Raw genomic sequence first — 26,021 nt, 5'->3', positions numbered from 1 at the left:
CTTTCCGGATGCACTGTATATATATAAATTTGTTTTGTTTTTGTAAAGGGGGTGAAAGCTAATAAGCTCTGCTTCTTCTCACTCCTTTCTGAAAATGTCTTTTGTTTTCTATTAAATATTCAACTTCAATGCTCGATAATGTCACAATATCTTCGTTTCATGGTTGATGATTGATTGATTAACACTGTAACAATAACGCTGTAAGTACAATAGTGCAGAGAGAAAATGTGCAAGGAGTGGCAAGCTATAAAGAACTGCCAGTAGTGCAAAAAGTCAGATTAGCAGCCGTTAAGATTTAGGTTAACTATATGTTAGATTGACCATTTAACAGTCTAATGGCCAGGGGGACTAGACTACTGCGGAACCTGGTGGTCCTGCACCGCACACTGCAGTACCTCTTCCCAGAGGCTAGCAGAGTGAACAGTCCATGATGGGGGTGAGAGGGGTCCCCGATAATGTTCTTAGCATACTGTTTACCTGACTTGTTAACCTGAATGCCCATTTTGCACATCTGGTTAGCTACTCCTCTTGCACTATCGGCACTATGGTAAAATACTATACGTAGCCATAATACAATACAACTTTTACTTATATCTGTACATTCGAGGAAACTGTGCGGGTCAGATGTATCGACATTTCGTTCTGTATACACGTGTACTAGAATGACAATAAAGTAGATCTGAATCTGAATCTGATGTAAATGAAATGAAATGATCTACATTTATATAGCGCTTTTCAAGTCAAGACTTCCCAAAGCGCTTCAGTGTACTTCACATTTCCCAATAGCCATGTAAGGCGCTTACCTGCTTATTGGGGGCATTTGGGGTTCAGCGTCTTACCCAAGGACACTTCGACATGTAACACGGAGGAGCCGGGATTCGAACTGCGATCTCTCGATCCCAAGACGAGCGCTCTACCTCCTGAGCCACTGCCGCCCCGAGCTTCCTCATATTTCTTGTTTCCATTTTTACATGTTTTCGTTTCTCAATTTTTTTGACAATGTTTAGGAAGCCTTGCACTGCTTGTGATGCATATTCAGAATAAATAAATGACAACAACAACAAACAACAAAGTATAGTCAAATATGAAAAAACAAACAAACTTGAAAACAGATTTCTGGCAAAAGTAAAACATTTGTTTTCGTTGTTAGGTGTCGTGTAGGTAGAAGAGATTATTCATTTAGAACACTTTTCAAATCTCAATACTCCATTCAGTGTCTTCAATCACCCAAGTGGAACTAAACCCCCATCCAAAAACCACTGTTGTTGGAAAATGCCAAAATATAGTAAACTCTACCCATGTGCACAATGTGTAGCACAGAAATATGGCCTATAAAGGTTTCTTTTTTGGGGCATTGCAAATGCATGACTAAGAAACTAATTTTGTTTTCCTGGTGCAAGGCAAGTGTGAGCTTTAAAAAAATCTAATTTATTTATTTGTTTCATTTTAGTTGCAGCATGAAAATAAAACAAAATCACACTTGCTCATGCATTGTTCTTCCACCCACTGTTTCCATTTAGTCATGGAGGCAACAGGAAAGGGAAACGAGGCTTCCTGTGGAAGAATGGGTGGTCGCTTTTGTGTTTTGTTCTTGTATGAACACGTTTATACTGCAGAAGCATCTCTCTTTTGTACTTCTGTTTTCTCAGGTTTGATTGGTTCATTCTGACCGAGAGGTTGACACAATTGGCTTTGGGCGTGTATTGCTGGAGAGTACTCGGTATAACATTGCTCACACCAGTCAGGACTGAAAAGAAGGATTCACACCATGTTGTTTGCTACTGAGCTGTACCTGAACTTTGCAGCTTAACTTCAAGTAACAATTTGCAGCTCTAAAAACTACTTTGCACTTCTTGTAGCAAAAACAATCGAAAATGCTATGTGTGGAAGTCATATTTAATGCATGTAAAAACAAAAATGTATGTGTGTGAAAACAAAACTACTGGTAGCAAAAATAAAAATGTACATTTGAAAAAAGTACTAAAAGTAGTAATTAGTAGACTTTTTATTTCAACTTGTACTCAAACAAACAGGAAATTCTTGTCAATTGTTTTGTCAAAATGTTCATAGTGCCCACTCTGCAAATCCAAAAAAAAACACATACGTCTGGAAAATTCTTGCCACTTGTTTAGTTTAAATGTACCCACATAGTGTCCAATTCCCTACAAACACAAATCTGTTTTACCCTTTATACTAGTGCAATACATGGCAAAAAAGACACATATATGTCTGAACAGAATAAATAAAATAAAATAAAGGAATAAATGGACACTTGTGACCACTTGTGATACTTTAACTGGAAGTTGTCACTTTCACAGGTACATTGTTTTTTACGGTTACACATTATTTCTACAGACACATACTAGGATTGTTTCTGCTCTAAGTAACTATTTGACTTCCAAATATGCAGATTAGTATATTTTTTGCTAAACAATTTTTGTACAAAAGTCCAATTGTATGATGAAACAACTACAAACTGTTTTTACGTAAGTACAATTTTTACTTTTAAAGTACACTTTGAGTCTTTGTAAAAGAAAGGTTACTTTAGAAAGCAAAACAAATAACTTTGACTGACCCTTTTATTAAAAAGTCAAATCAAATAACTCCATCTATAATCTCCACCGCTTATCCTCAATAGGGTCGTGGGGGTGCTGGAGACCATCCCAGCCATCCTCGGGCAGTGGGCAGGGACACCCTGAACTGGTTGCCAGCCAGGAGCAGGGCACACAGAGACAGACAACTCACTCGCTCATTCACACCTAGGGACAATTTGAACCGGTCGATTAACCTAACATGCATGTTTTTGGAATGTGTGAGCCCGGAGGAAACCCACGCAAGCACGGAGAGAACATGCAAACTCCACACAGGAGGTTCAATCTCATAACCTCAGAACTGTGCTGCACACGCGCTAACTACTGCGTCGCATCTTCAAATTCAAATATTGAAACATTTCACTGCATGTACAGGATTTCTTAAGGCAAGTGAGATTCAAGACCTTTTAAGACTTTTAATGCCTTTTGAAATAAAATTGAAGACTAAGTCAACAACAACAAAAAACAGAATTGAAACAAACAAACAAAAAAACGACAAATATGTCTTACAGACAATACATTGTGCATCGTACACATTACCTGGCACAGCTTTTTGCCATGGTGAAAATCGTTATTCGGACAGAACCTTTTTATCAAATGGACAAGGTAAAGATCCGAGGTTTCTATGTGTATAATGGGAAGACCTAAGACATGCGTCTGCTTTGAGAGGCCTGACTAAAACCACACTACTGTTTTTATAATCTTGTCACTCACGCGATGTATATCAGTGAATTATGAAAAAACACAATTGATAAATGTTACTAAATCTTTTTATTTCAAACAAAAGTCTTATTAGCGTGTTTACATTTTCAAGACTTTCGAAAATTGTATTTAAGACATTTTTTATGCCAATTAAGGCCTTATTTTCAGAATAATGAATTCATAGCCTTTTAACACTTTTCAAGGATCCACAGAAACCCCTATATGTAAAGTCACGATTTTAGGATTTCTTCATTCATAACATTTCTATTATTTCAACCATACATAAGGTCTTCACATAATTCGTAATAATCAATACACCTCATGGTTATTAATTTATATGAGTGTAGTTATTTACTTCTAAATGAAATAAGTTGACATCATGATGTATAAATTCTACATTGTTTCAAGTGTTGATTTTAGCTAGCAGTTAGAAGATTTTGAAATGTATCAGTTCTTGCCAGAACCTAAACAAAAGGGTGGTGTGAAGTAGGGATTTTTCCATTACCTCTAATGTTTCGTCTTAGCTCACCCTACAAGTAAAGAGTGATTGTCAGACACTTTGAATGAGATAACAGATTGTTCGTGCCCAGAATATTCAGAGTAAAAATCTCGGAGAAACGAATCAAACCCAGTGCCTGCTTTACCCTTCTCACGACTTGGATGTTAAATTAAAAACCATTCCTCTTCACACCCTACCCAAAAAGGTTGGGAAGTGAAATGTAAAAATACAAATAAAAATATTTGTACTTTCTGCAGGGTTTCCCAAGATATTTCTATTCAAACTTAAGACGTTTTAAGACCTTTTCAAACCACATTCAATGAAATTTAAGACCAATCTCGCACTTCTTCTGGCATACAGATGCGAGAGGCGGGCACTGAGACATGATGGACCTTGGTGCCCAACTCCACTCGGCCGCAACAGCGGGGACTTTAAAGACCCACCCTGCACCGAAAGGAGCAGAGAAGGTTTGTTTTGAAAGTGCGGTCTGGCAGCACTGGCACAGGAGGAGGACTGGCCCCGACCTGGACATGGCCAGGCATGACTAAGGGTGGGGCTGAGGGAGCTGTTCAAGACTGCGCGGGGGTCAGGGACAGGTATAGACCGACCCAGGTGCCAAGGCGACTCACAAGCCGCTGCTGTCAAGAGGACGGGACCGAGTGTGAGCCACAGTTACGACGCAACGTTCCATACTTTTGTTGGTTTACTTATTCAGTTTTTAGCTCTATCAAGAAGAAAAGACTTGGACAAATAAGGACATTTGGGAGTTAAATTTAAGAGTTGTAGACAAATCAAATTTAGAACTTTTCCAAGTTTTTAAGACCTTGAGGGGACCGTGCTGTAGCTGAGATTGAGAAATGATCAAGTACAAATACCTTTGATTCCAAAATTGAGACCCTTAAGAACTGGTCTCGTGAGCAAAAAAATTTAGAGAACTATGACTCCAGTACTAACATTGATTTCACAATGCTGCCCATGATGGGAAATACACTTTGATGCATAGAATGTCATCATCATTAATTCTCAATGTTGTGGCCCTTTTGGTATGTAAACTTAAAAGACCACAAAATTACAGCTTGGTTTAATTATATCACTCGCAGAGAGGCTCCATGTATTAGGAACACAAACGAGATTGTCCGAAAAACACGGTCACACATCGATTTTTACACTCTGTGCTCGCGCAGAGAAAATCCATTAAACTCAGAGATGTTTTGATGTGAACAAGCAGAGCAGAACAGTTCAGGCCTAAAGGGTCAATAGAGTGTATCGTCCATGGGTTAGGAGAGGAGCTTTGCTGGCTCCAGCGAGAGGGGCAGCAGAGAGCGGCACAAGGCTTTGGGAGGGGCAGGGAAGCGATGTGGGTCAATAATGGGGACAGAGCTCTGATAAGATATGACAGAGCGAGGGTGAGTGGCAAACAGCTGAATAATAGGACAGCCGTAGTGGCAAGTCGTAGCCAAAGAGTGTGGAAGGCTTTAGGAAGAAGCCTGAGAGGAGCAGGGTGAATTCATGTTTGTGTGAGCGGAGTGTGCTACCGGTTAATATGAATGACAGTAATGATGATAGCCGACGATTACATCTCTTCTCTGTGTGTGAGTGTGTGAACATTTGCACAACACAGGCAGCGTCTTACCATGCAGTTCATCGCAAAGTGGTTGTGCTGGGTCTGCAGTTCGACGGCCTGCTGGTGGTTCCCCCCAATTTCTGTGTAGCTGGTGAGGAAGAGCCCCTTGTTGTGCATGATCCAGTCAAACATCTATGCACCAAAAAGGGACACAAGCATAATTTAGTTGCTACAATGGACCAAATCTAAGGTAGCTCGTACACTGACAATAGGAGTATAAATTACCGTATTTTCTGGAATATAAGGTGCACTCAAAAACTGGAAATTTAAACGTGCGGCTTATAGTTGGGTGCGTCTTATGTACAGAAAAAATGGAAATAAATACCAGTGTATTATCATTTTTGTGCATTGATCAGTTGATATTGATTGCCGACCAAAATTGTGTTACAATGGTGGTAATGGGGACTGAACCCATACACTGACGGTAAGAGTGCCAAAACCCAGCCACCACGGATATTGACATGGATAAAGCCAATCGGTCAAATCTCAGTGATTTAAAAAAATGGGATAACATTTTGTTTCACTTTTCCTTAGCTCAAAGTAAGCATTGCAGGTAACAAATGGTGTTAAATGTGTGCGGCCATGCGTTTATTTTTATTTTTCAAGACGATCAAATTACTTCCCTCAATGCCTTTCCCTGTCGTTGATACAACACTGTATTTCAGTGATCCCCAATCTTTTCTGTACCACGGGCCGTCTGACAATGTTCTCGTGGCATGGCCCAATAATAACATCGACACCGTGGTATTGTAAATAAAAATAGTGTGATAATGATATTACACCTATTGCCTTTTTAGGTATCTTTTGTATCCCTAGTTTTTTTGGTGGATAGAATCCAACACTCTTGTCGCCGTGGTCCGATTTAATATCCTGTTGCATTCATTTTTGCAATTGTGGTCAAAGATATATTTCAACTGGAAAGTTGTTCAATTGAGATAAAAGATAAGACTCAGATCATATCAGTAATAATAATGAAAAAGTGCAATACATTTCTTCACTTCTTAAATAAAATGTTATTACGATGTTGTTACCAAGTTGTTACTACGTTATAACCAGTTTGTAAATTACAGTTTGAAATGGGCTCAGTAAACCACTAAACACCATGCCATTTATAAATATTTTTTTTTAGAAAATTACTACGACCCATGATATATTTTCAGAACCAGTCCATGGGCTACTCAGGGGGTCTTATTGTGCTACCTGTGGCCAGTTGACATTACGTTGGAGACAACAAATAGTCTTCTCTAAAAAAATAATAATAATAATTAAAAAAATAATAAACATTGTTTGTTTTTTAATATTTAGAAACGTGAATAACTTTCTTTTAACCTTCCCAAAATTGGGTTACTACTGCAAACAATACCCAAGAATTTACAATATATCATCAGGCGCCGCCACGAGCGACAGCCTTTCCAGCAGCTCCGTGTTGTTTCGCTCTTTTTGTGATTTACTGTTTTAAGTGTCTGCTTCTATCTTCAGTGTTTTTCGTCCCGTTTGACAGCTACACTTTGGATTACTTTCTATCCTATCGTTATGGGTTTTAACGCACAAAAATGCGTTTATTCGAGGAATTAACTCCTTGCCCTGAAGAATTCTTGTGCCGGCGTGATGAGGGGGCCCTATCTTGGGTGCAGAGCTGGAGCTAAGCTGAAGGCTAAGCGGCTAGCGGCGTCATAACCCTTATCGTCAGTAATCATGGTAAATGTGAACTCTCTACCAAATAATACCGACGAACTGGCTGTGCTGGTGAAAAACATGAAAGCGTACAGGGAGTGCAGTTTGCTGTGTTTTACGGAAACGTGGCTGACGTCTAGAATCCCGGACGCTAACGTGAAGCTACCCGGACAGACAGAGACACAAAAGCCTGCGGGAAGCGGAGAGGAGGTGGACTCGCTATCTACATGAACAAGAGTTGGTGTAACCCTGGGCAAAAAGATTTCCATCTGCTGCAGGGTCGTCGAGCTTTTGGCCTAGCGTGTGACGTCATCCACTCCGCTGTAGCAAAACTGCAGCACAGCACCCCGAGGCCATCCTGTTAATCGGTTAATAAACAACAAAAGGATACTGCTTGAAGTGTGAATTTCCCTACGGGGATGGATAAAGTATCTATCTATCTATCTATATAGACACGAAGAAATATTTTAAAACAATTCTAAAAACAGTCTTTATTTTAAATCCCCCAAAATGGTTTCCCCAAAATTCTGTTCTTCAAAACTTTCAAAAATTACGCTCTACTGTACAGGAGGATCACAAGATAGGTAATTCAGCTCCCCAAAATGGCATTGTTTTAATTCCTAGAACCATTAAAATGCCATTGCATTGTTTAGCAAACATAGACACTTGGCTAAAATGAATCTAAATGGTGGATTGATTCAAGTTTTTAATATTTTTAGAGTGCACGTTTACTTTCCTCAATCTAAAATTCAAAAAATACCGTACAGTATTCAACCAAAACAAACCCCTATATGCATTCCATTTCTGCCATGCACCATCGGCATCTTAGGCCCTTTCCATGCCGATGTGCTTTGGGTATGGAAATGTGTGTTAAATTACAGGCCTGAGACGTTTCACAGCAGTCGTCTGTATTTGCCCGCAGCCTCTTGAGGCGCTTATAGCAACGTTTATCAGCTCTGCACATGCCACACATTACTCACAGAATACTGATGGAAAACATACGATCACACATTCACCAATCCTTCGACACACATACCCCAGAGGGGTTCAATTTTACCCCTGGATTTTAAAATAGTTTTTGCAACCCTATGATAAAGTAAACATTGTTTACTATAATTAGTATCATTCTAAAAACACTTTCTTTTCATTTTATCATTAATATTGATTGTGTATATCATAAGTAAAAAATCTTTATATCTTTACATGCTTAGAAGCTGTAATCTATGTATGTTTGAAGTTACATAAACAGTTAAAAAGGACAAAATGGATCATAGGGCCAGTCTACAATGGGCAAAAGACTACATACAAACCATTTGTATTCTCTTTTCAAACTGATTCACACAACTTCCATCTTAAAACTTCACAATCACACAGACATATATAAAAATGAACGATACATTCGTTTCCGATACATTCAATGTACATGAAAACAATGTTCCCCCTAAGCTGCGCATATGCGCAATGGCGCACTGCCTAAACCATCTCAGGGCAAAAGAAAAGCCATCCTGCGCATAAAAATCAGGGCTCGAATAAATTGATTTACTACAGAATTGGGCCAGAATTTCAGTGCATGTAGGCAAAAACAATGCAAGTTACGTCTGCTGTGTTTTAAGGGCTGCATTTTGAAGTCAATGTCAGCACGAGATTGAGAAAAATAAAGCAAGTTTGCATGTGAGCTCAGGTTATTGCGAGAGCGAGGCAGCCATTCGGGGGGGTTACAGAGTACATTAAAAAGTAGAGAGACAATTGTGGTTTACGTGAATTATTGCCTGCACAGTAAGAATACGTAGCTATAATACGTGGCCTTTCTTACCAACGTGACTACCTCAATGTTGCCGTGCAAGTTTCTGTATTTTTTTAGAGAAGCGGATCTTTCGGCTTGACTCAATAAAAACAGGTGGCTCTTTTGGCACCTAAACGACTCTATAGATAGCTTTTGATGCTTTCATCCATTAAACATTATTATGTAACATTATGCAAAAAAATACTTAAAAAGGGGAAAAAAAGCATGAAGGACAAATAGGGAAAAATAAAAAATAAAAAAGAAAAGAAAAAAAGAAAATGGTAACAGGAAAAAAGACGAAAAAAGCAGGGTGTAAGAAGAGAAAAAAACAAAAAAAAAGAGGTAAAAATCTAGGGGAAAAGAGACAAATAACTAGGAAAAAAAAAAACAGCAGAAAAAATTTAAGAGAAAGTGTAAAAAACAAAGAGGAAAAAAGCAGGAAAAGAGAAACGTTTTGGGGGTCTCTTTGATCGCTTTAGTGTTTGTAACATTCAAATAATTTGCAAATTATTTGAACGTACCAGTCAATCCTTTTGCCCACATTGTATTTCCACTATAATAGTGGGATTCAATACAGTTCTATATTGTGCAACTAAGTAAATCCACAAAATGTTAGTATTATGTAACAAAAGATACCTTTTAAAATGGTAGATTTCATGGAATTGTTGTTGTAAAAATATCTGACGTGTTTGCCGTGCAGCCTTTCCAATATTTCATTAAACAATAAATTCAAATTTGAAAAGCTAAATAGTGTTGCCGCAAAGCCAGCAGAATGTGACTTCATTTGACATGTTTGCTAATGATTTAGTTGTCACACGCAGGATTGATGTTCATTACCATTGTTCCAAGAAAAGCTCACAGACTTGTGTGATTGCTGAGCCCCTTGAAAGCTTAGAGGGAACATATCCTGTAAACCCAATTTTATGCTACTGCATGTGCCATTATGCAATCTCACATGAGATGCACTGAACTCAGGTGACATTATAACAATGTTCATAAAATATCACATACAAAATTTAAAATACATTGAAATATAATTTTCTTGTTAGATTGTTCACATTTGCGACTAAATGCGAATTGTATGTGATCTCCTGTGTGAACGCCACAGGTGTCCCGCATGCGAAGAACAGGACGCAAGATGTCACACGCAATGCGCTTAGTTTTTGTAGAAGTAAGCATTCATGGATGTTAATGGGTGAGCATTGTCCCCTTTATTAAATCCAAAACGTTGCTTTCCCTCCATTGAATTCCCTCCGTGTGGTGTGATATGAAGGTACATATTGTTAACTACCACTAGATGATCCCATAACTTTAAGAATAAACTCCACCGCTTGTTTACAGTTTTGAATCCAGTTGTATGCGATGTAATGTTGGCTGTTCAGTGAGTTACAAAACAAATAAGCGATCATCTTCTGAGATTGTGAGTATTCATGACACTCCGTGTTTTCATCTGCCATGGTGTTTGATTTGTTTGCTTCCTCTCGCCGGGTTGAACGCGGTGCCATCTGTGGCCTATTGATGATGTGCAGGTCGCACAAATGCGTATTGACCGTACCCACAGCAGTTGTATTTCAAAATATCTGATATTTATCAGATACAGGAAGACGTATGAAAGTAAAAAAAAAAGCGGATTTGCGCCTTACAGACAGGCTTTAACAGATCGTAAACAGGTCGCGTTTGTGAAAAAAAAGAAATCCGATTTCCCTGGAGTGAGAAACTAGCCTTAGATTGTGGAACAGGAAATATGATGCTAGTTTTCAGTACAAAAAAAAAACAAGAAAAAAACCCTTAAGTTAAACGACGTTTATCAGTGAATATATTAGTTTCACGTAGGAGTTGCAAAGCATAGATCACAGGAAAAGCCAAATATTTCAAAAAGGATGACATATTATTCTAAGAATACATTTTATTTTTGCAAAGTATTGTCGGAGCGCCATTCATTGGGTCCTTTGCCTCGTTTTCAGTGTTGGGTATGCGCCAGACTACCCGTAAAGATGACAATTTCTATACTCTGGTCCCTGATCGATTTAACTCAGTTTATTGACGTCTGTTAAAAACTTAAATTATTGCCCTTAGACAATACAAGGACAAAAGAGCGATGCTGTTCAAGTAATGTCTGCTACAGTAGCGGATAGGGTCTGTACCTGCTCTGTTTTTTCAGCAAATCGTTTGGGCACAAAAAAATGGCATAGATTATTTTTACTGAAGCTTTACATCATTTCTTTAAATAAAAATGACTCCTGGGTGTATAATGGATTGTTTATGCCAGGATTATACAGGAAAGAAGTTGTAAGATGTTGTGTCTTTTTCTGAATCCCATGGTAAATAGCCCAGTAACAATTGTGACTGTTTTTTACGAACATATTTTTCAAAATGCGTGTCAGGTGGGGTGCAGTATTTTAATAAAGCTTAAGGGTGCAATCATGACTTTAAACCAGGAAATGGCAGCCGAGTAACATAATGTGTGTGCATTTCTTAGACGTGCTCGAATAATCTCTTCTTTTTTTTTTATCTTTTTGGGGGTTTGTTCCGCCCCAAACAAACCTGATGAAAGTAAGATGAAAGCAGATAGGCGAATAAAATAAAGCATACTCAGTTGGGCATTGTTCAGTTCCAGTCTCTATCTCATTACAATCCTGAAAAATCCAAGTTCTTTTGTTGTTTTGTTTTTCTTTTTAAACTGTTTTTACATTTTGTTAATACAAAGTTATGGTAGATATTGCCAGATATTGAAAGTTTGGGTTGTTCCGGAAAATAGGGCAAACAGTAATTTATCACGAAATGATTTCTGTCTCTTTCATAGACAAAATGACTAAAAAACTCTAGGTGACCGGTATGATACTTGGTCTATATATAGAGGAGATATTTAACTGTCAACCTTTTAAGGACACTTCGAATTACGCACCCCACCTTTAATTTGTAGAATAGATACCAGGGAATAAAGCTAATAATCGAACAGAAAGAATCCTACTTTTGGGAATCCACCTGGGGTCTTTTGCGTGAACCAGCCTGGTCCAATGGGATTTTGCCTAGTGCTACATTGTTGTTTGTGTCCCGACGGATCACCACCTTATCGTGGTGGGGCACTTTGCGCGTCTCCATGACCCCTAGAGTTATGTCGGCGGGAGTGTCGTACTCCTGGTAGGGTTACCCAAGCCGAACAGGTCGAAGGGTAGAGTCCAGACTAAGAGTGATCCCAAAAGCTGGTGGCGGCACGCTTTGAGGCGGTTTCCTACAGACCTGGATCCCGTTAGCCGCCTGCAGTTGTAGAAAGATGCCGGTCGTCTAGGGTTTCCCTTGCCAATGGAACCATCTTCTTTACAATCAAGATAGTGGCGTTGGGGAAAGCGCACCCCTTACGCCACTTTAAAAACCATCATTGCGCAGGTATCCTCTTTTACCTGAGTCTCAGACCACAATCCAGGATCGGACTGTTCAAACATCAGCAGACTCACAAATAAAAGAAGATGGTCATCATCGAATCGATGGACAACCCCCAACCAACATTGTTGGCAGTAGCAAAACAACAACGAATACATTGAAAAATATTATTTATTGTCTAAAGCAGGGGTCACCAACCTTTTTAGAGCTAAAGGTTGTTTTTTGTTACAGATTAGCTTGAAGAGCTACTAGTTTTATAAGCATTCCTGGAATAACTAATTATAATATTACTATGTTGTTACTATGTTATTACCAGGTTGTGATTATTAGAGTAAAATAGGCCCAGTCAACCACTAAAACTTTGAGCCAGCTATATTCTGAATCTGTGCGTGGGCTCTTCAGGTCATCTTAGGGGGCACCACATTAAAGACCTGTGGTCTACAGGGTCCACTATAAGGGAATCAACACATTACTACACAAGCTTGCTTATTAAAAAATGCCAAAATTACAAAAGTATACAAATCAGATAATAATAAACTAGTTTTATTTTAAATTGTATTCAGTTATCTTTTATTTTATCTTTTTTGACAATGTTAACAAATAAACAACCACACGTATAAGATATAAAATATGTGGGTAGAACTGGATATGTATTTGCACTTCTCCCTACTCCATTTGAACATGTAGACTGAGTTGATCAAATATCCTTTTTCGTTTTACATTGTATTCTATTTTCTGCATTGTAAAGCAAGCACATCAAGAAAACAGCAATTATACAGTGGATTTGCCATTTAGTTAGCATTTGTACCTTTTTGGACCTCTGGAATCACAGGAAAAATTTACATAAATTCTGATACCAATTAAAAGCTATGTCATCCCAATCCCAGACAAAAAAATGAGTTCTTACCTTTTCTGCATCCTGTTCAAAAAGACGCAGCTGGAAACACTGGTCCAGTTTCAGCTTCCTCATGTGCCACAGCTGCTGCAGGTTCTGGCGTGTCCCGTGTAGCTTATCCAATAAACTTGTCACTTTAGCTCCTAAATTGTGAGCATCGGCATGAGTGTGGTAGCCGTGGTGGTGATCATTCGATTCTCCGCTGGCACCCCCAATGCGGTTTCCATACACACTTTCCACATTAGTCCCGCTTCCGGTTTGAGACTGCAGCCGTAGAAGCAGCCTGCGTCCCTGCGCGTCTAACTCCTCCACTGAGGCTTTGGTTGCCCTTTTTTTAAGTGCTGCATGTTCTTCCATGAGCCGCCGAGCCCCCTCCAGGTCTCGCGGGAGATCTCTCTGGGACAACGTTTCCTGCAGCTCCTCCAGCCGTGCCAACGCTCGTGCTGCATCGCTGGCAAAGGTCTCAAAGGAGAGTCGCACCTATGGAAAAACAAACACTTTTTCAAACTGGGATTACAAAAATATATAAATAAGCGCACACACATTTTAGAGAGAGAGAGAGAGACAGACAGACAGAGAGACAGACAGAGACGACATAACCAGGGCAACAATACAGTGGACAATAGTGCCATATTGCAAAACACACGTGTCTTTTTGTGTTAGTGTCATTCGTGGTTCTTGCAGTAATGGACCAAATTGTCTTTACTTTATATCATTCCTCGAGGAATGATCCCCTCCCGCCAGAAACTGGGTGGCAGAGCAATGTTCCAGCCTAACAATGAGCCCAAATACACCTGTAAGATGACCATGGCTTTTCTAAAGGGGCTTAGGGTAAAGGAGATGGACTGACCAAGTATGTCTCCGAATCTAATAGAATATCATTGGGGCATCCTCCAGCAAGAGGTGGAGAAGGAACATATCTTGAATATCCCCCAGCACACTCATGTTGTCATGGAGGAGTGGAAGAGCTTTCCAGTGGCAGTTTGTGAGGCTCTGGTGAGATCCATGGTCAGGAGGATTAAAGTGGTTCTACAAAATCATGGTGGCCACACAAAATATTGAACTCCTGGAACTTTTACTTACACAAATTCGTTACCAGGGGTTTAGCTACTTATGCCTATATTTTGAGTTTTTGGAGGGGAAACATAATTTTACACCCCTATTTAAGCTTTACACAGCGATGTTTCTTCAGTGTTTTTCAATTAAACATAATCAGAAAACCTCTGCAGAAATGTGAGAGGTGTACTCACTTTTGTGACATACTGTATCAAGAGTACGTTGTAAATATTGAATAAAGTAATGTCAATCCTGCCGTTTTGGTCTTCTTATGTAATATATATGTAGTAAAGACATTTACCAATTTTGCCCAAAGGGCATCATCCTAAAAGTCATCAGACATCACCACAGTGGTTTGTCTTTCGAGCGCATGCGTTGTTGAAAAGAGCAGCTTGCCGTTTTCCTCGTTGACACCACAAAAAAGACGCCGCACTGTATTTAAAGCCAACGTGTTTAAAATGTAGCATGTATATATCTGGGTGTAACTTTAAGCTACTGTGGACTAAATGGTGGTTTTCAGAGAGCAGCCGAACCTCAATCCAGTCATCGTGGTTGTACTCTAAGCTGCCATCGAAGTCAGCTGTCAACTGCGACGGGTCCACAATTTTGGATAAACCTTCCAAAGAGACCATTATTGTCTGTTGGAGAACACAAATCAGACAAAAACAAAATAAGAGTCAAAGCACAGCAAACGTCAACCATTCAAATATTTCCCACAGTCAAAGTTAAAGACCACAAAAAATGTCGACATTTGTGGGGATTTTTACATCTTCTGTTTGGAGAGGTGTGAAAACATTCCATGCTCTTTATGTAACCGACATTGTTATTGTTAAATACTCAGGAGGATATGGAGGAATTGAGGACCTAAGAAATAATAATGTACGGTTGAGAAATAATAGAAATGTATTACAAATATGTTATTTTGTCACAAAATTTGATTAGATTAAATTTGATACAGCACTCAATTAGAACATTATTTTTAAAAACATCTATTGCATTTTGTTTAGGCAGACCACAGCTTCCATTTTTTAAGTGAGATCACTTATTCTATTTTCTAATCATTTTCCATAAACAATGTGATAGTGATTAGTTTAAAGTTCAGTAGACACACAAAATGAGCAGTGAGATATCATTGAATTTTGAACTTGCAAGGAGAACAGAAGAGGATGGCACAAAACAACTCCCACAATTCCAAATCTCTTCTAAAAGCCCTATCTTTTTATTGAACCTCTTAGTTTACGAAAAAAACGATTCGCTTCAAAGGATGTGGTAATCAAAGAACAGCATAATAATTGGTTTGGAGTGACAATCATGTAAACAGTGCTTGATAGTCAAATTTACAAACGACAGTGAGATATAATAGTAATAATAATAAAAACAAAACCTCATTACAATATTACAAATTTAAAACATATTAATACAATTAAAGTTTAGGTCAGCATAGGCTAGGAGGACTGTCAACATTTATTGACCTAATTAATACTTGTTTTACCTTAATGAATTATTAAGAACTTACATTTAGGCAAGTAAATAACTTAGCCTTATGATCATGCAATCTTAAAGAAGTATTATATTTTCTATCTAAGAATATTTTGAGGAGAATGTATGCATCCAAAGACAAGTGCTACTTTTAGTTGGTACTGATACATATTAATTGAAAGTAAGAAATATTTGATATGACTTTTTGGGACCAATACAATATTCACAGTGATCAATTCTGATTCCAGAAACGGAGATTACTAGCATAGAATTACTCGTTGTCTGGAATAGAATTTCTATCTATCTATCTACCCTGGTTATATCCCTCAAGAGGGGCAACCGACAGCAAGACAAACACATACACACCCACACAAAAAAAGGAAAAGGAAAACATTTTTAAAAAAAACTCACAAAAAAAGTGACCATGGCCAACCCAAATGCCCAAGCACCCAAACAAGTTAAAACACCTCGGCACCCAAGTTGGTCATGCTTTCGTCCCTCCAGATGAAACTGGACACAAAAAGGGGCCATGTCACCGGGGTCAGGGTGACACAACACACTCTTCTGTTCAACAGCAGGGCCCGACAGCTTTCACTGGTTTACCCTGCAGCATCATACAGTTGCTCTGCCCATCCCTTAGAACACGTCCAAAAACATAGAATTTCTGCTTTAAAAAATATAAAAATTTCCTCTTCTTATAATTGAATATATTTTAGTTTCTTGTTCCTAGTTAGATTACACTAAAAACCAGTATCAGCCATTATTGCAGGTATGAGATCCTAAAATAAGGCTAATATCAGCACAGACACTGATACCTGGTATTCCCCATCCTTATAACAAATAATAATGAGACTGACTCTTCTTGCTTAATTCCCATGTAAACATAGCTGATAGTTTGATACAACAAGTAGCACCATGAGGGTGAAATGCATTATGGTGTCCTATATATCCAGTTTCCATAGTAACTAGGTCAGGACTAAATATACCAGCCTCACATGACCACATGAGACAGAGCAATGCTCCTGCTTTCGAGTATGAAAGCAATAAGCAAAGCAAAAAAAGAACAGTAATTTTAAAGAAAAAGTTTACAACCAACAACGGGTAAATCATTTTGTTCATTCAAAAACAACCTCCCTTACCTCAAACTCAAACTTGGAGCTGCCAAAGTTGGTTCTCTGCTTCTGCCAGAAATTGTCTGGCTTGATGATGATGGCGACGTGGATGCAGGACGGGAATGACTCCTGCAGGATTTTCAGCAAAGGCTTGATGCTGTCCCATTTGGAGCCACGCATGTCCACAATGACCGTGAAGCCATGTCTGACCACCTCCTCACTGCAGGAAGGATAGTACCACTGATGTCACTTCAAAACATTCATATGACATTCTGATTCACAAAAACAAATAATATATAAAGTTAAGGATACCACCATATAACTGAGTTAAAATAATCACACAGCATTGAGTCACAATAGTGGAGCATTCCATTTCCACCGCTGCTTACCACGAGTCCTGCAGCTCTCTATATCCATAAAAGGTAATTTCTCGCTGTTAAAAGGTTTAAATCAGAATCTGTCCGGTAAGAATAGCAAAAAAGACACAGGGTCTCCTACTGTGCTGCGCTCTGACCTCACTTTGAAAACAGATCCGCAGCCGCAAAAAAGGGCTCGATAAAAAAAGAGGGAGGGATGTAGAGAGGGAGAGAGAGACAGGCAGAGAGCAAGCAAAGAGAAAAAAATCCAAACTTACTCACCAATTCAATGAGCCAAATGGGAAACATCACAAAATGATAATGGATTTACTGAGAAGATTCATCATATTAAACAATACCTCAGTTTATAGAAATGAGCCGCAAAATAATCTCTGTCTTATCCCAAAAAATGTGAAGACCCACTAGCTGATAACTTCTTCTTGGCTACAGCTATGTGGAGAGTTCCGTATTTTATAGACATTCAGGAATTAACTTTTTTTTTCATTCATTTATGAAAAAATTGTCTTGGGCAAGTACAGCCTGACGGCGCCCATGCATTTCTCGGGTTTTTGGGTAGGGGTTTTATGAGCCGGACTTCAACTTTGATGGGCAGCGGCGCGTGACAAAACTGATACTGGAGAAAAAAATTGAGCCGAAATAATGAGTACCAATAGGCAAAACTGTATACAACTAATGTTCTCCTATTGTTTACATATTGCATTTTCTAGAAAATGGCAACCACCTATCAATGTTTCTGAACACTTACAAAGTGGGTCATTCTCTCTCACTACCTTGTAAATATGTTGCATATTTAACCCAACATTATTCTCGTCTTGTCTTTCTCTTTTAACTCATTATTATAAGTGTGCCATGTCTTATCTTCTTCTAAACAATGATCACTATGTTGTTATTATTGACAATAAAGACAAATCTGTTACAGTACTCAACATGAGAATAAGCCCTTCAAATTCTGATGAAAATAAGAACAATTTGCACTGACCAATAATTACAAGACCAAAAATGATATACAATGTGTTCAGCGTAAAACATAAAAGTAAGGATTGATAAAAAAAATATGAGATAAATGGAACAGATAAATAAAAAATAATAATGGATCGGACAACAAATACAACTAGCATTTCCTTTCATCTCACAATGAACAAATTACTCTTTTTTTCAAGGTTAGTTACATCAATGCGGTTTCACAATAGAGGTAAGAAAGTCCGAATCCTCAGCAAATTGTAGAGTGAGGTGGAAGAGTGAGTAACACAAGCTCTTTGTCACTGAGTCAGCTCAGGGGCACCCTAGCATCTCCCTCGCCACACCTTATTAGAATTACCTACCTACTGGAATCAACCGTAGAATAAAATGGAAAACTTTGGCGTGTTTACATTGTCTTGTTTTATGGAACGTTAACTCTTATGGAGGGCGCAGTGAGACAAAGAAAAGCACTAAGGCAGGAGTGAGGTGTGTATCCTGGGAAGACAAGGAAGAATAAACAAGGGTGAAGCGCAGCATTTTTCCGGAAGCGTACCTATTTTTGCTAGTTTAACACTTTAATGTTGTAGCCAGTTAAAATGTTACTGATTTAAAGTGATCAAATGGGTTTAGTGCAATTAATTATTTCAATTTTTCAGTTGTACCTATGTGAAGTCGATCAAAACAAGCCTACTCAAAACATCGATCAAAACGGAAGCCAGCTTTTTTTCCCTTTGTAATCGTCGAAGACACACTATAGAAAGTGGTTCCCTAACAACCCAGGCGGTTGACGGATCTGTGAACCGTGAACCTATATTTTTAAATAGACTTTAATCAATTCCACAAAGAAAAAGCATTATTGTGTGTTTGAATTACAAAAATATCTATTTTTGCAGTCATTCGTATTTTGTGGTATACAAACCCATAGATTTGGACAAAAAATTTCAGACAAACATACAGTATGGGGGTGTACATATGCTTAAAACCGAATTAAATTTAAAGTGTTCTTTATGTATGTGCACATCCTCAAAGTTGGTATTACCTGGGGATGGTGGCCAGGTAGGCTACAAGTCTACGCAGGTCTTCTGCTCGTATTCTGTCATGATTGCTCCGTGCTGGAAATGTGAGAACAGGACCTCCTCGCCTATCTCTGCCTCCTGCACAAGAAAATTTGAGTCAAAATCACATCTGAAATACATTTTGGAGGCGTGTGACATTTTTACTGCATTGCTATGATCACCTATGGGGAAAATACATCTTTTGATCAGTCTTTTGCTTTGTTTTAGATGCAGTGTGAAATGTTCTGAGTTATATCATGATGCCAGTGTCAGACGGGATAATTTTACCTGAAGGTGGTGTAAGTGTATCTGCAGTTCTCTAAGGTGTTGTCATTTGGTGTAAGGGTGGTCGAGGGGGTGTTTATTTTTTTTTAAATTCTGTCTTATAAGATTACAGTAACCCCTTGCTATATCACTGTTTTGCGGTTCCGCTACTTCGCTGTTTTTAATCATGCATTGTGTTCTTCGTTCTGATTCGTTAAACAGTTGCCCCGCCCACCTTTCTGCCTGCATCTGCCTGTGTGTCAGTGGCGTTGTGGTCTGAGTTGTACAAGTACGTAAAACAGTTTGACAAATCTACATTACGTATGCGCAAAACATTTTCATTTCAAGTTTACCTAAAAGCTATCATGTCTACAAAACGCTCTTGATTAACAAAAACACTAAAATGCAGAGGAAGATGCTTTCTATTGCAAACAAATTGGACTTCTCAACCCACTAAACATACTCCCAGGCCGCATATGGCTCTTTTGCGCTCCCTGGCGTGCTTTCAAAGATGTTTAATAATGGAAAGAAATTAGGTTTCTGTAAGAGAACAAACAGTACACATTTGTAATGTTTTCCAATGAATATTAATAGATACAATGTGTTTTCTTCCTTATAAGGCGTCTTTTTTGCGGCTCCAGGCATTTTTTTGTTTTGTTTTTTTTGTTTTGGTCCAATCTGGCTCTTTCAACATTTTGGGTTGCTCACTCCTGCCTAAAGTAATGTTTTTTCTGTTTTCCATACTGCCCACATAAAAATGACAAAAAAAAAATCATGTGAGGTAAAAACATAGTATCCTAAAATCATTTACGCCTTCAGCAACATACTGTACTATACTTCCAGCAAGAAAAATTGGTTTGTTCTTTGGTTTTAACATATAGAGGAGTATTTAATAAATATGTAAATAAAGGTCGCATTGTAGGCTTTGACTTACGAGGGACCACTTTGAAAAGCAACCCCTGCGGATAATGAGATATTTACTGTACAGTATAGCAGAATTGTACAACAACTACAGTAGGTGGCAGTGGTAATTGTTGGGTTTTTTTTTTTGGTTGTTTTTTGTTTTTTTTCCCAAAAGTTTATCTTATTATTTTATGCAAATGGTAGTCCACAAAACATTTTCCGCAAAAGGAGAAAGGGAAGCATCCATCCGTCTATTTTCTCACCAGCACATATTCAATAGGATTGCGGGGTAAAGGAACAATGTCAATTTATTAATTGCCAACACAGGAAAAATGTAGCAGTTTAATATAAAGCTATCAATGGCAGATAGTGACTTACTGTATTTAGTCGCATATAAGCCGAATTTAGAACTCTTAAATAAAATACTAAACTCGGGGGCCTGCGGTGGCTTATTCAGGAACGTGTACTGGGTTTCATTTGTAGAATTATTTTTGCAATACACCAAATTATATGTCTGTCCATTACTGCTGTCTTTAAGCTAAAAGTGGTCAAGACTGATGAAAAGACAAGCAACCTGGAAGCAACAAGAAAGTTTGCTGTGGATGAAAACAATGTCTGACAATAGAAAAATGACACATCACTGGAAATTGCACCTAAGGCCAAACGTGCGAACATAGGATTGAATCATGGACAGTTGCCAGAAATGGAGAAAGAGATATTGGTTGGTTTGATGGGCAGAGATAAAATTGATATGGAGTGTCTCGGTTAAGCGTTTGTTTGCAAGCTTTCAGGATTGTACAAGTCATGAAACATGAAGCGTTCCATAGGTTAGTGTTCATATTTTCTTCTATGTATTTAAGTATGTGGCTATATTAAAGCCGTTTTAGGAGGTCGGCTTATATTCGATGTAGGCTCATATGTGAGTAGATACTGTAATAATGGTCCTATTGATTTTTAATGCTAGTTTTATTGTAAGAATTCAATGTAATCCGAAGGTTTACTTCAGCATTGTACATACCAATTTTACAATTCAAAACAGTTGTAACTAAAATGTTTTTTTTTTCTTTGTCTCCAATCATTAATATCTAAATGCATTGAACTTGTCCCTATCCTGGTCGCCAGAGTAGTTAATATACTCAATATTGAAAACAGAAACGGGGAAGGCTTATGAGTAGCTCATTTGCATAGAGAATTCACTTCTCAAGTATTTTTTTTGTCATAGAAGAAGATACACCCTAAATAATCAAGCAACAATGCAATTGAGAAGAACCAATTTTTGACGCGATGATCTTATGTTAAGTGTCCTACCTGAAAGAAAGGCAACCTTTTCCTTCAGGATGGGAAGCACATCGATAGCCTTCATATCTTCATTGCGATGAAATCCTGCAACAAAGACCACAGGTGAAGATCTCAGAAGATAAAGGTAGCATCAACAAGAATCAATACTGTGTTGGGTCTAACACTGAAAATATTCTGTCATTTGACTATTTTTACAAGTGCATTTTGGGGGATTTTCCTGAAGGGGTCATATGATTTGAAACTAATAGCAAGCTTTCTGGCAGATGCAGCACATTTTTCTTGAAAGCCATGACGGCCTTCAAATTTCTTTGCACAATGAACTGAGACAAAACATCCTGTGCCGGGTGCAAAGTAAAAGCCCCGTTAAAGACAATCAAGGACAGGTCTTTTGTCACAGGGGCTTGTGAGTTATTTCGTTATGTAAAGAAAACTCATCATAAAATGGGTAAGGATTTTTTGGGGAGTCTTGCCAGATGAGTCTGAAGTTAAAACAACCGCACACATTTGTTAGATAGCAATGAAAAATAAAAATTATCTATCTATTTTAATATATATATATATATATATATATATATATATATATATCATAAAAAAGCTCCTCAATGAGAAGGCATGACAGAAAAATATGTCAATCAATCTGCCAATTGGAAATACTCACAAACGCTTACTGTGTACGCTGCAACACTGTGCTGATAGTTTTCTTGGAGTATTGAAGTTGAAATAAAAACGAAACATAAAAAAAAAGAAATTAGACAGCTCCCAAGAGTAATAAAAGACTAAAATACGTTTCGATCATTTTCTATGTAGATGACTTAATTGCTAGGCAACACAAAACACAACAAAAGTGGCTCTTCTCAGAGGGAAGTTGCATTAGCTCAGCATTTTTATAATTTCAACAGTACATTCCAATGGGATACAACATGGAACCAAGTATTATTGTGGATTTTACCATCTTCTAGAACGAAAAAAAGCTGTTTTATCAACATAGTAGATGTGGCTAACATCAGCGTATTTTATTATAAATGTCCATCACCGATCCTAAGGGTCGTCAAAAATGGAACACAAATATGAGTACCGAACAAAGAAGCTAATGATAGTCATTTTAAGAACTGTTCTCCACAAAGATTATACAAAAAACGTAAAATGGACAACCTGATCCACTAACTGCTAGATGAGATAATATTGCATATTTTAAAAATAAATTGTCTTTTGTATCCCTCAACCACTAGGGTCGTACGGTCACCATTTCCTGCGGTGTGTCTTGGGCAAGTACAGCCTGGCGGCGCCCATCCCTCTCCCTGCCAACAATCCTAAAATTTGAAATCATGCACTTAAAATTAACCAGGTTTTATTGCAATTGGGTGGATAATAGGCTGACAAATTTAATGTGCATAGTTCTTTGAGAGACAGTGTTGTAGTGTCCTCTTAATAGTTTCATATTAGTTTACCCTGAGTATCTCTGTCTTATCCAAAATATCTAACTGAATTGTGTCAATAGCCATGAGACTTTTGCCAAATACAAATTGCTGCTGCTTCAGTGCAAAAACGGTAAAAACACTGAGGTAGGCTTGCATTACATCATCACCCATAATTGCACACACTAACGGAGAAAAAAACAATACAATCAAACAAAGCAGCCATTAGATCCATTCACTTGAAATAAACATATTTATAAGGCTGCCAAGCATGAATCAAACATTTCCAATCAAAAGCTGCTTGCACATTGCACACTCATAATGAGAACAATCTATTTTGCAGACAGTCGGAGCCACTTTAATATTACCTGCATTTTATAGTCTTTTTCACTGTGGACTCTCTTTTTAAAATTTGAATTTGATGTACCAGATGGATGGATGGGTAGCAGGCAATGCAGAGTGGGATTGTTTCTTTTCAAATTACGGTGACACTTTCAATATTTGGATCAGGTAGAATAAGGTCGCGAGGTTGTGAATAAAACCAGGATATTCATGGTTATATATATATATATATATATATATATATATATATATATCATCTCATCTCATTAGCTGTACCGCTTATCCTTATTAGGGTCGCGGGGGGGGGGGGGGGGGGGCTGGAGCCCATCCCAGCCATCTCCGGGCAGTAGGCAGGGGACACCCTGAACTGGTTGCCAGCCAATCACAGGGCACACGGGGACAGACAACTCACTCGCTTAGTCACACCTAGGGACAATTTGGACCGGCCAATTCACCTGAAATGCATGTTTTTGGAATGTGGGAGGAAACCGGAGTGCCCGGAGGAAACCCACGCAAGCACGGGGAGAACATACAAACTCCGCACAGTAAGGTCTGTAGCTGGATTTGAACCTACGCAGGAGGTTCCCACGACCTCAGAACTGTGCCGCACACGCGCTAACCACTGCGCCGCCGTGCTGCCCTATAGATATATATATATATATATATATATATATATATATATATATATATATATATTATTTTATTTTTTTTGGGGGGGGGTTGTTTGTTTTTGTATTATACAGCAAATCATGTTCACTCACAACAACACATTTATTTAATATGTTTTACTATATTAATCTTAACCATTGTTATATTAATTTTTAATTTAACACCATAGAACTGAAGCTCCAAAGTTCAGCACACATAATTGACCAATAGAATAACATTTATAATACTTATAATAATGATCCAGACGACGGTGATGAAATCGATATTTGAATAATACATTTACAAAAAGGTTTGTGCTGGTTGGGGAACTTGGAACACTTAAAGGTACATTGTGAATTATTAAGTACTTTCAATTGGTAAAAAATAATATTAATTCAAAACATCATGATTTTTTTTAAACACTTGAGAAATGTGTGTTGTTGTTTTTTTGTTTTTTTTTTACATAACATGAGGCTCACCTAGGGGGAAGTGACATAAACATGTCATTTTGCTGTAAACCCAAAAACTAAAAGTCTTGTGAAAGGGTGGGGAAAAAAAGGTAAAAACTTTGTCTTTTGGTCATTTTTAGTCTCTGTTGTTTGCCTACTTGTGTGCTTTTTGGTACTGGTTTCCGCTGCACTATGGGAAACAGCAAGTGGTTAAATATTACACAATGTCCCTTTGAAAAAGGGTAAGAAAATAATAGTTAAACAAGAAAAAAAGGGAAAAAAAGGTAAAACTTAAAAACAAATGTTCGCTTATTTTTTTTTTCAATGAAGTTTGAAAAATATCCTTTAACGGTCCACTATGACTTGGTTTTCAGACGTGATGTTCGAGGCAATTCCAAACCACTGAATACAGAGAAGGAGGCAAAATTGAAGCTTCCAAATTGGGGTCACAGAATGAGCGTGGGACTGAACAAGTTGATCGCTCACTTTAAATTTAGGTCTCAGTAGGACGTCTTTGCTCAGTTTGATATCAAAATAAAACGGTAAAAAATAAATGTTTTACAAGCCAAGGCGGAATGTGAGGAAATTACATTTTTTCGACTAAATCACTTTTGAGCAAACGTATTTAGGTTCCCATCGATTTATTACACGTGTAGACATTTATTTTACTTCAACAAGTTGGACCAGACTTCTACACTGTGCTGTTTTGCTATTTTTACTGTTTCAGTTGAGTTTTGTCCAACCACAGATTAAAGACATCCTTCCAGGAAAAATGATGCAGTGTACAAATGTGTTTAAAGTTTGGAATGGAGAGGGAACCCTTCATAAAGTTAAACCTCTAATTGCAATATTGGAAGTAAAAGAAATGTCTCAACTCACAGCCCTGGTAACTATCCATTATCTGCACCACTTATCCTCAGTGGGGTCACTGGGGTGCTGGAGCCCCATCCCAGCCATCTTCGGGCAGTGGGCAGGGGACACGCTGAACTGGTTGCCAGCCAGTTGCAGGGCACACAGAGACAGACAAACCCTCGCTCATTCACGTCTAGGGACAATTTGGACCCGCCAATTAACCAGCCAAGCATGTTTTTGGAATATGGGAAGAAACCGGAGTGCCCGGAGGAAAGCCATGAAGGCACGGGGAGAACATGTAAACTCCACACGGGGAGGCTGCTGTGGCTGGATTTGAACGCTGAACCTCTACACCATGGGGCTGCGCGCTGACCACCCAGCCGCCTGCTAACTAATCGGAAGAAACCGATGTGTCATCTTTTAGCATCAGCCAGCTCTTTCCAAGCATGTTTGCATTACATTTTACCAGAAATATAATTTAAATAAAAACAAATGACAAATTAAACAGAGCCCACATGCTAAATATACATTTGTTTTCCAATTACTCTTTTTTTGGAGTTGCAACACTAGATTTTTATGTGTGTTAGAAAAAGTTGTCAATTTCCATACAGAGGGTCACATCCAACTTAAGACCAGGTGTGGTTCTGACCAACCTCTCAAA

The 26,021-nt window shown here is 38.3% G+C and overlaps 1 protein-coding gene across 4 annotated transcripts in view; it reads right to left on the bottom strand.

The window, feature by feature from the left end:
• Positions 1 to 26,021, bottom strand: part of triob (trio Rho guanine nucleotide exchange factor b) — a 162,722-nt gene that overhangs the window by 92,563 nt on the left and 44,138 nt on the right. For 3 of the 4 annotated variants that reach the window (XM_088326197.1, XM_088326198.1, XM_088326199.1), the window contains exons 3-8: positions 21,664 to 21,738; positions 19,173 to 19,287; positions 16,824 to 17,016; positions 14,739 to 14,843; positions 13,162 to 13,629; positions 5,426 to 5,548 (exon numbers count right to left, since the gene is read on the bottom strand). In XM_088326197.1, coding sequence (XP_088182323.1) covers positions 5,426 to 5,548; positions 13,162 to 13,629; positions 14,739 to 14,843; positions 16,824 to 17,016; positions 19,173 to 19,287; positions 21,664 to 21,738 — 1,079 coding nt within the window. Of the gene's footprint in view, positions 1 to 5,425; positions 5,549 to 13,161; positions 13,630 to 14,738; positions 14,844 to 16,823; positions 17,017 to 17,185; positions 17,294 to 19,172; positions 19,288 to 21,663; positions 21,739 to 26,021 lie in introns of those variants that run through there. The other variant, XM_088326200.1, reaches the window with a different exon arrangement.

Source organism: Urocampus carinirostris, chromosome 2, assembly GCF_059441175.1.
Source record: "Urocampus carinirostris isolate Australia breed hairy pipefish chromosome 2, RoL_Ucar_1.0, whole genome shotgun sequence".
In the NCBI taxonomy this organism is placed as follows: domain Eukaryota; kingdom Metazoa; phylum Chordata; class Actinopteri; order Syngnathiformes; family Syngnathidae; genus Urocampus; species Urocampus carinirostris.
The sequence above is the reverse complement of the archived record's forward strand: the minus strand, read 5'-3'. Positions and strand labels throughout refer to the sequence as shown.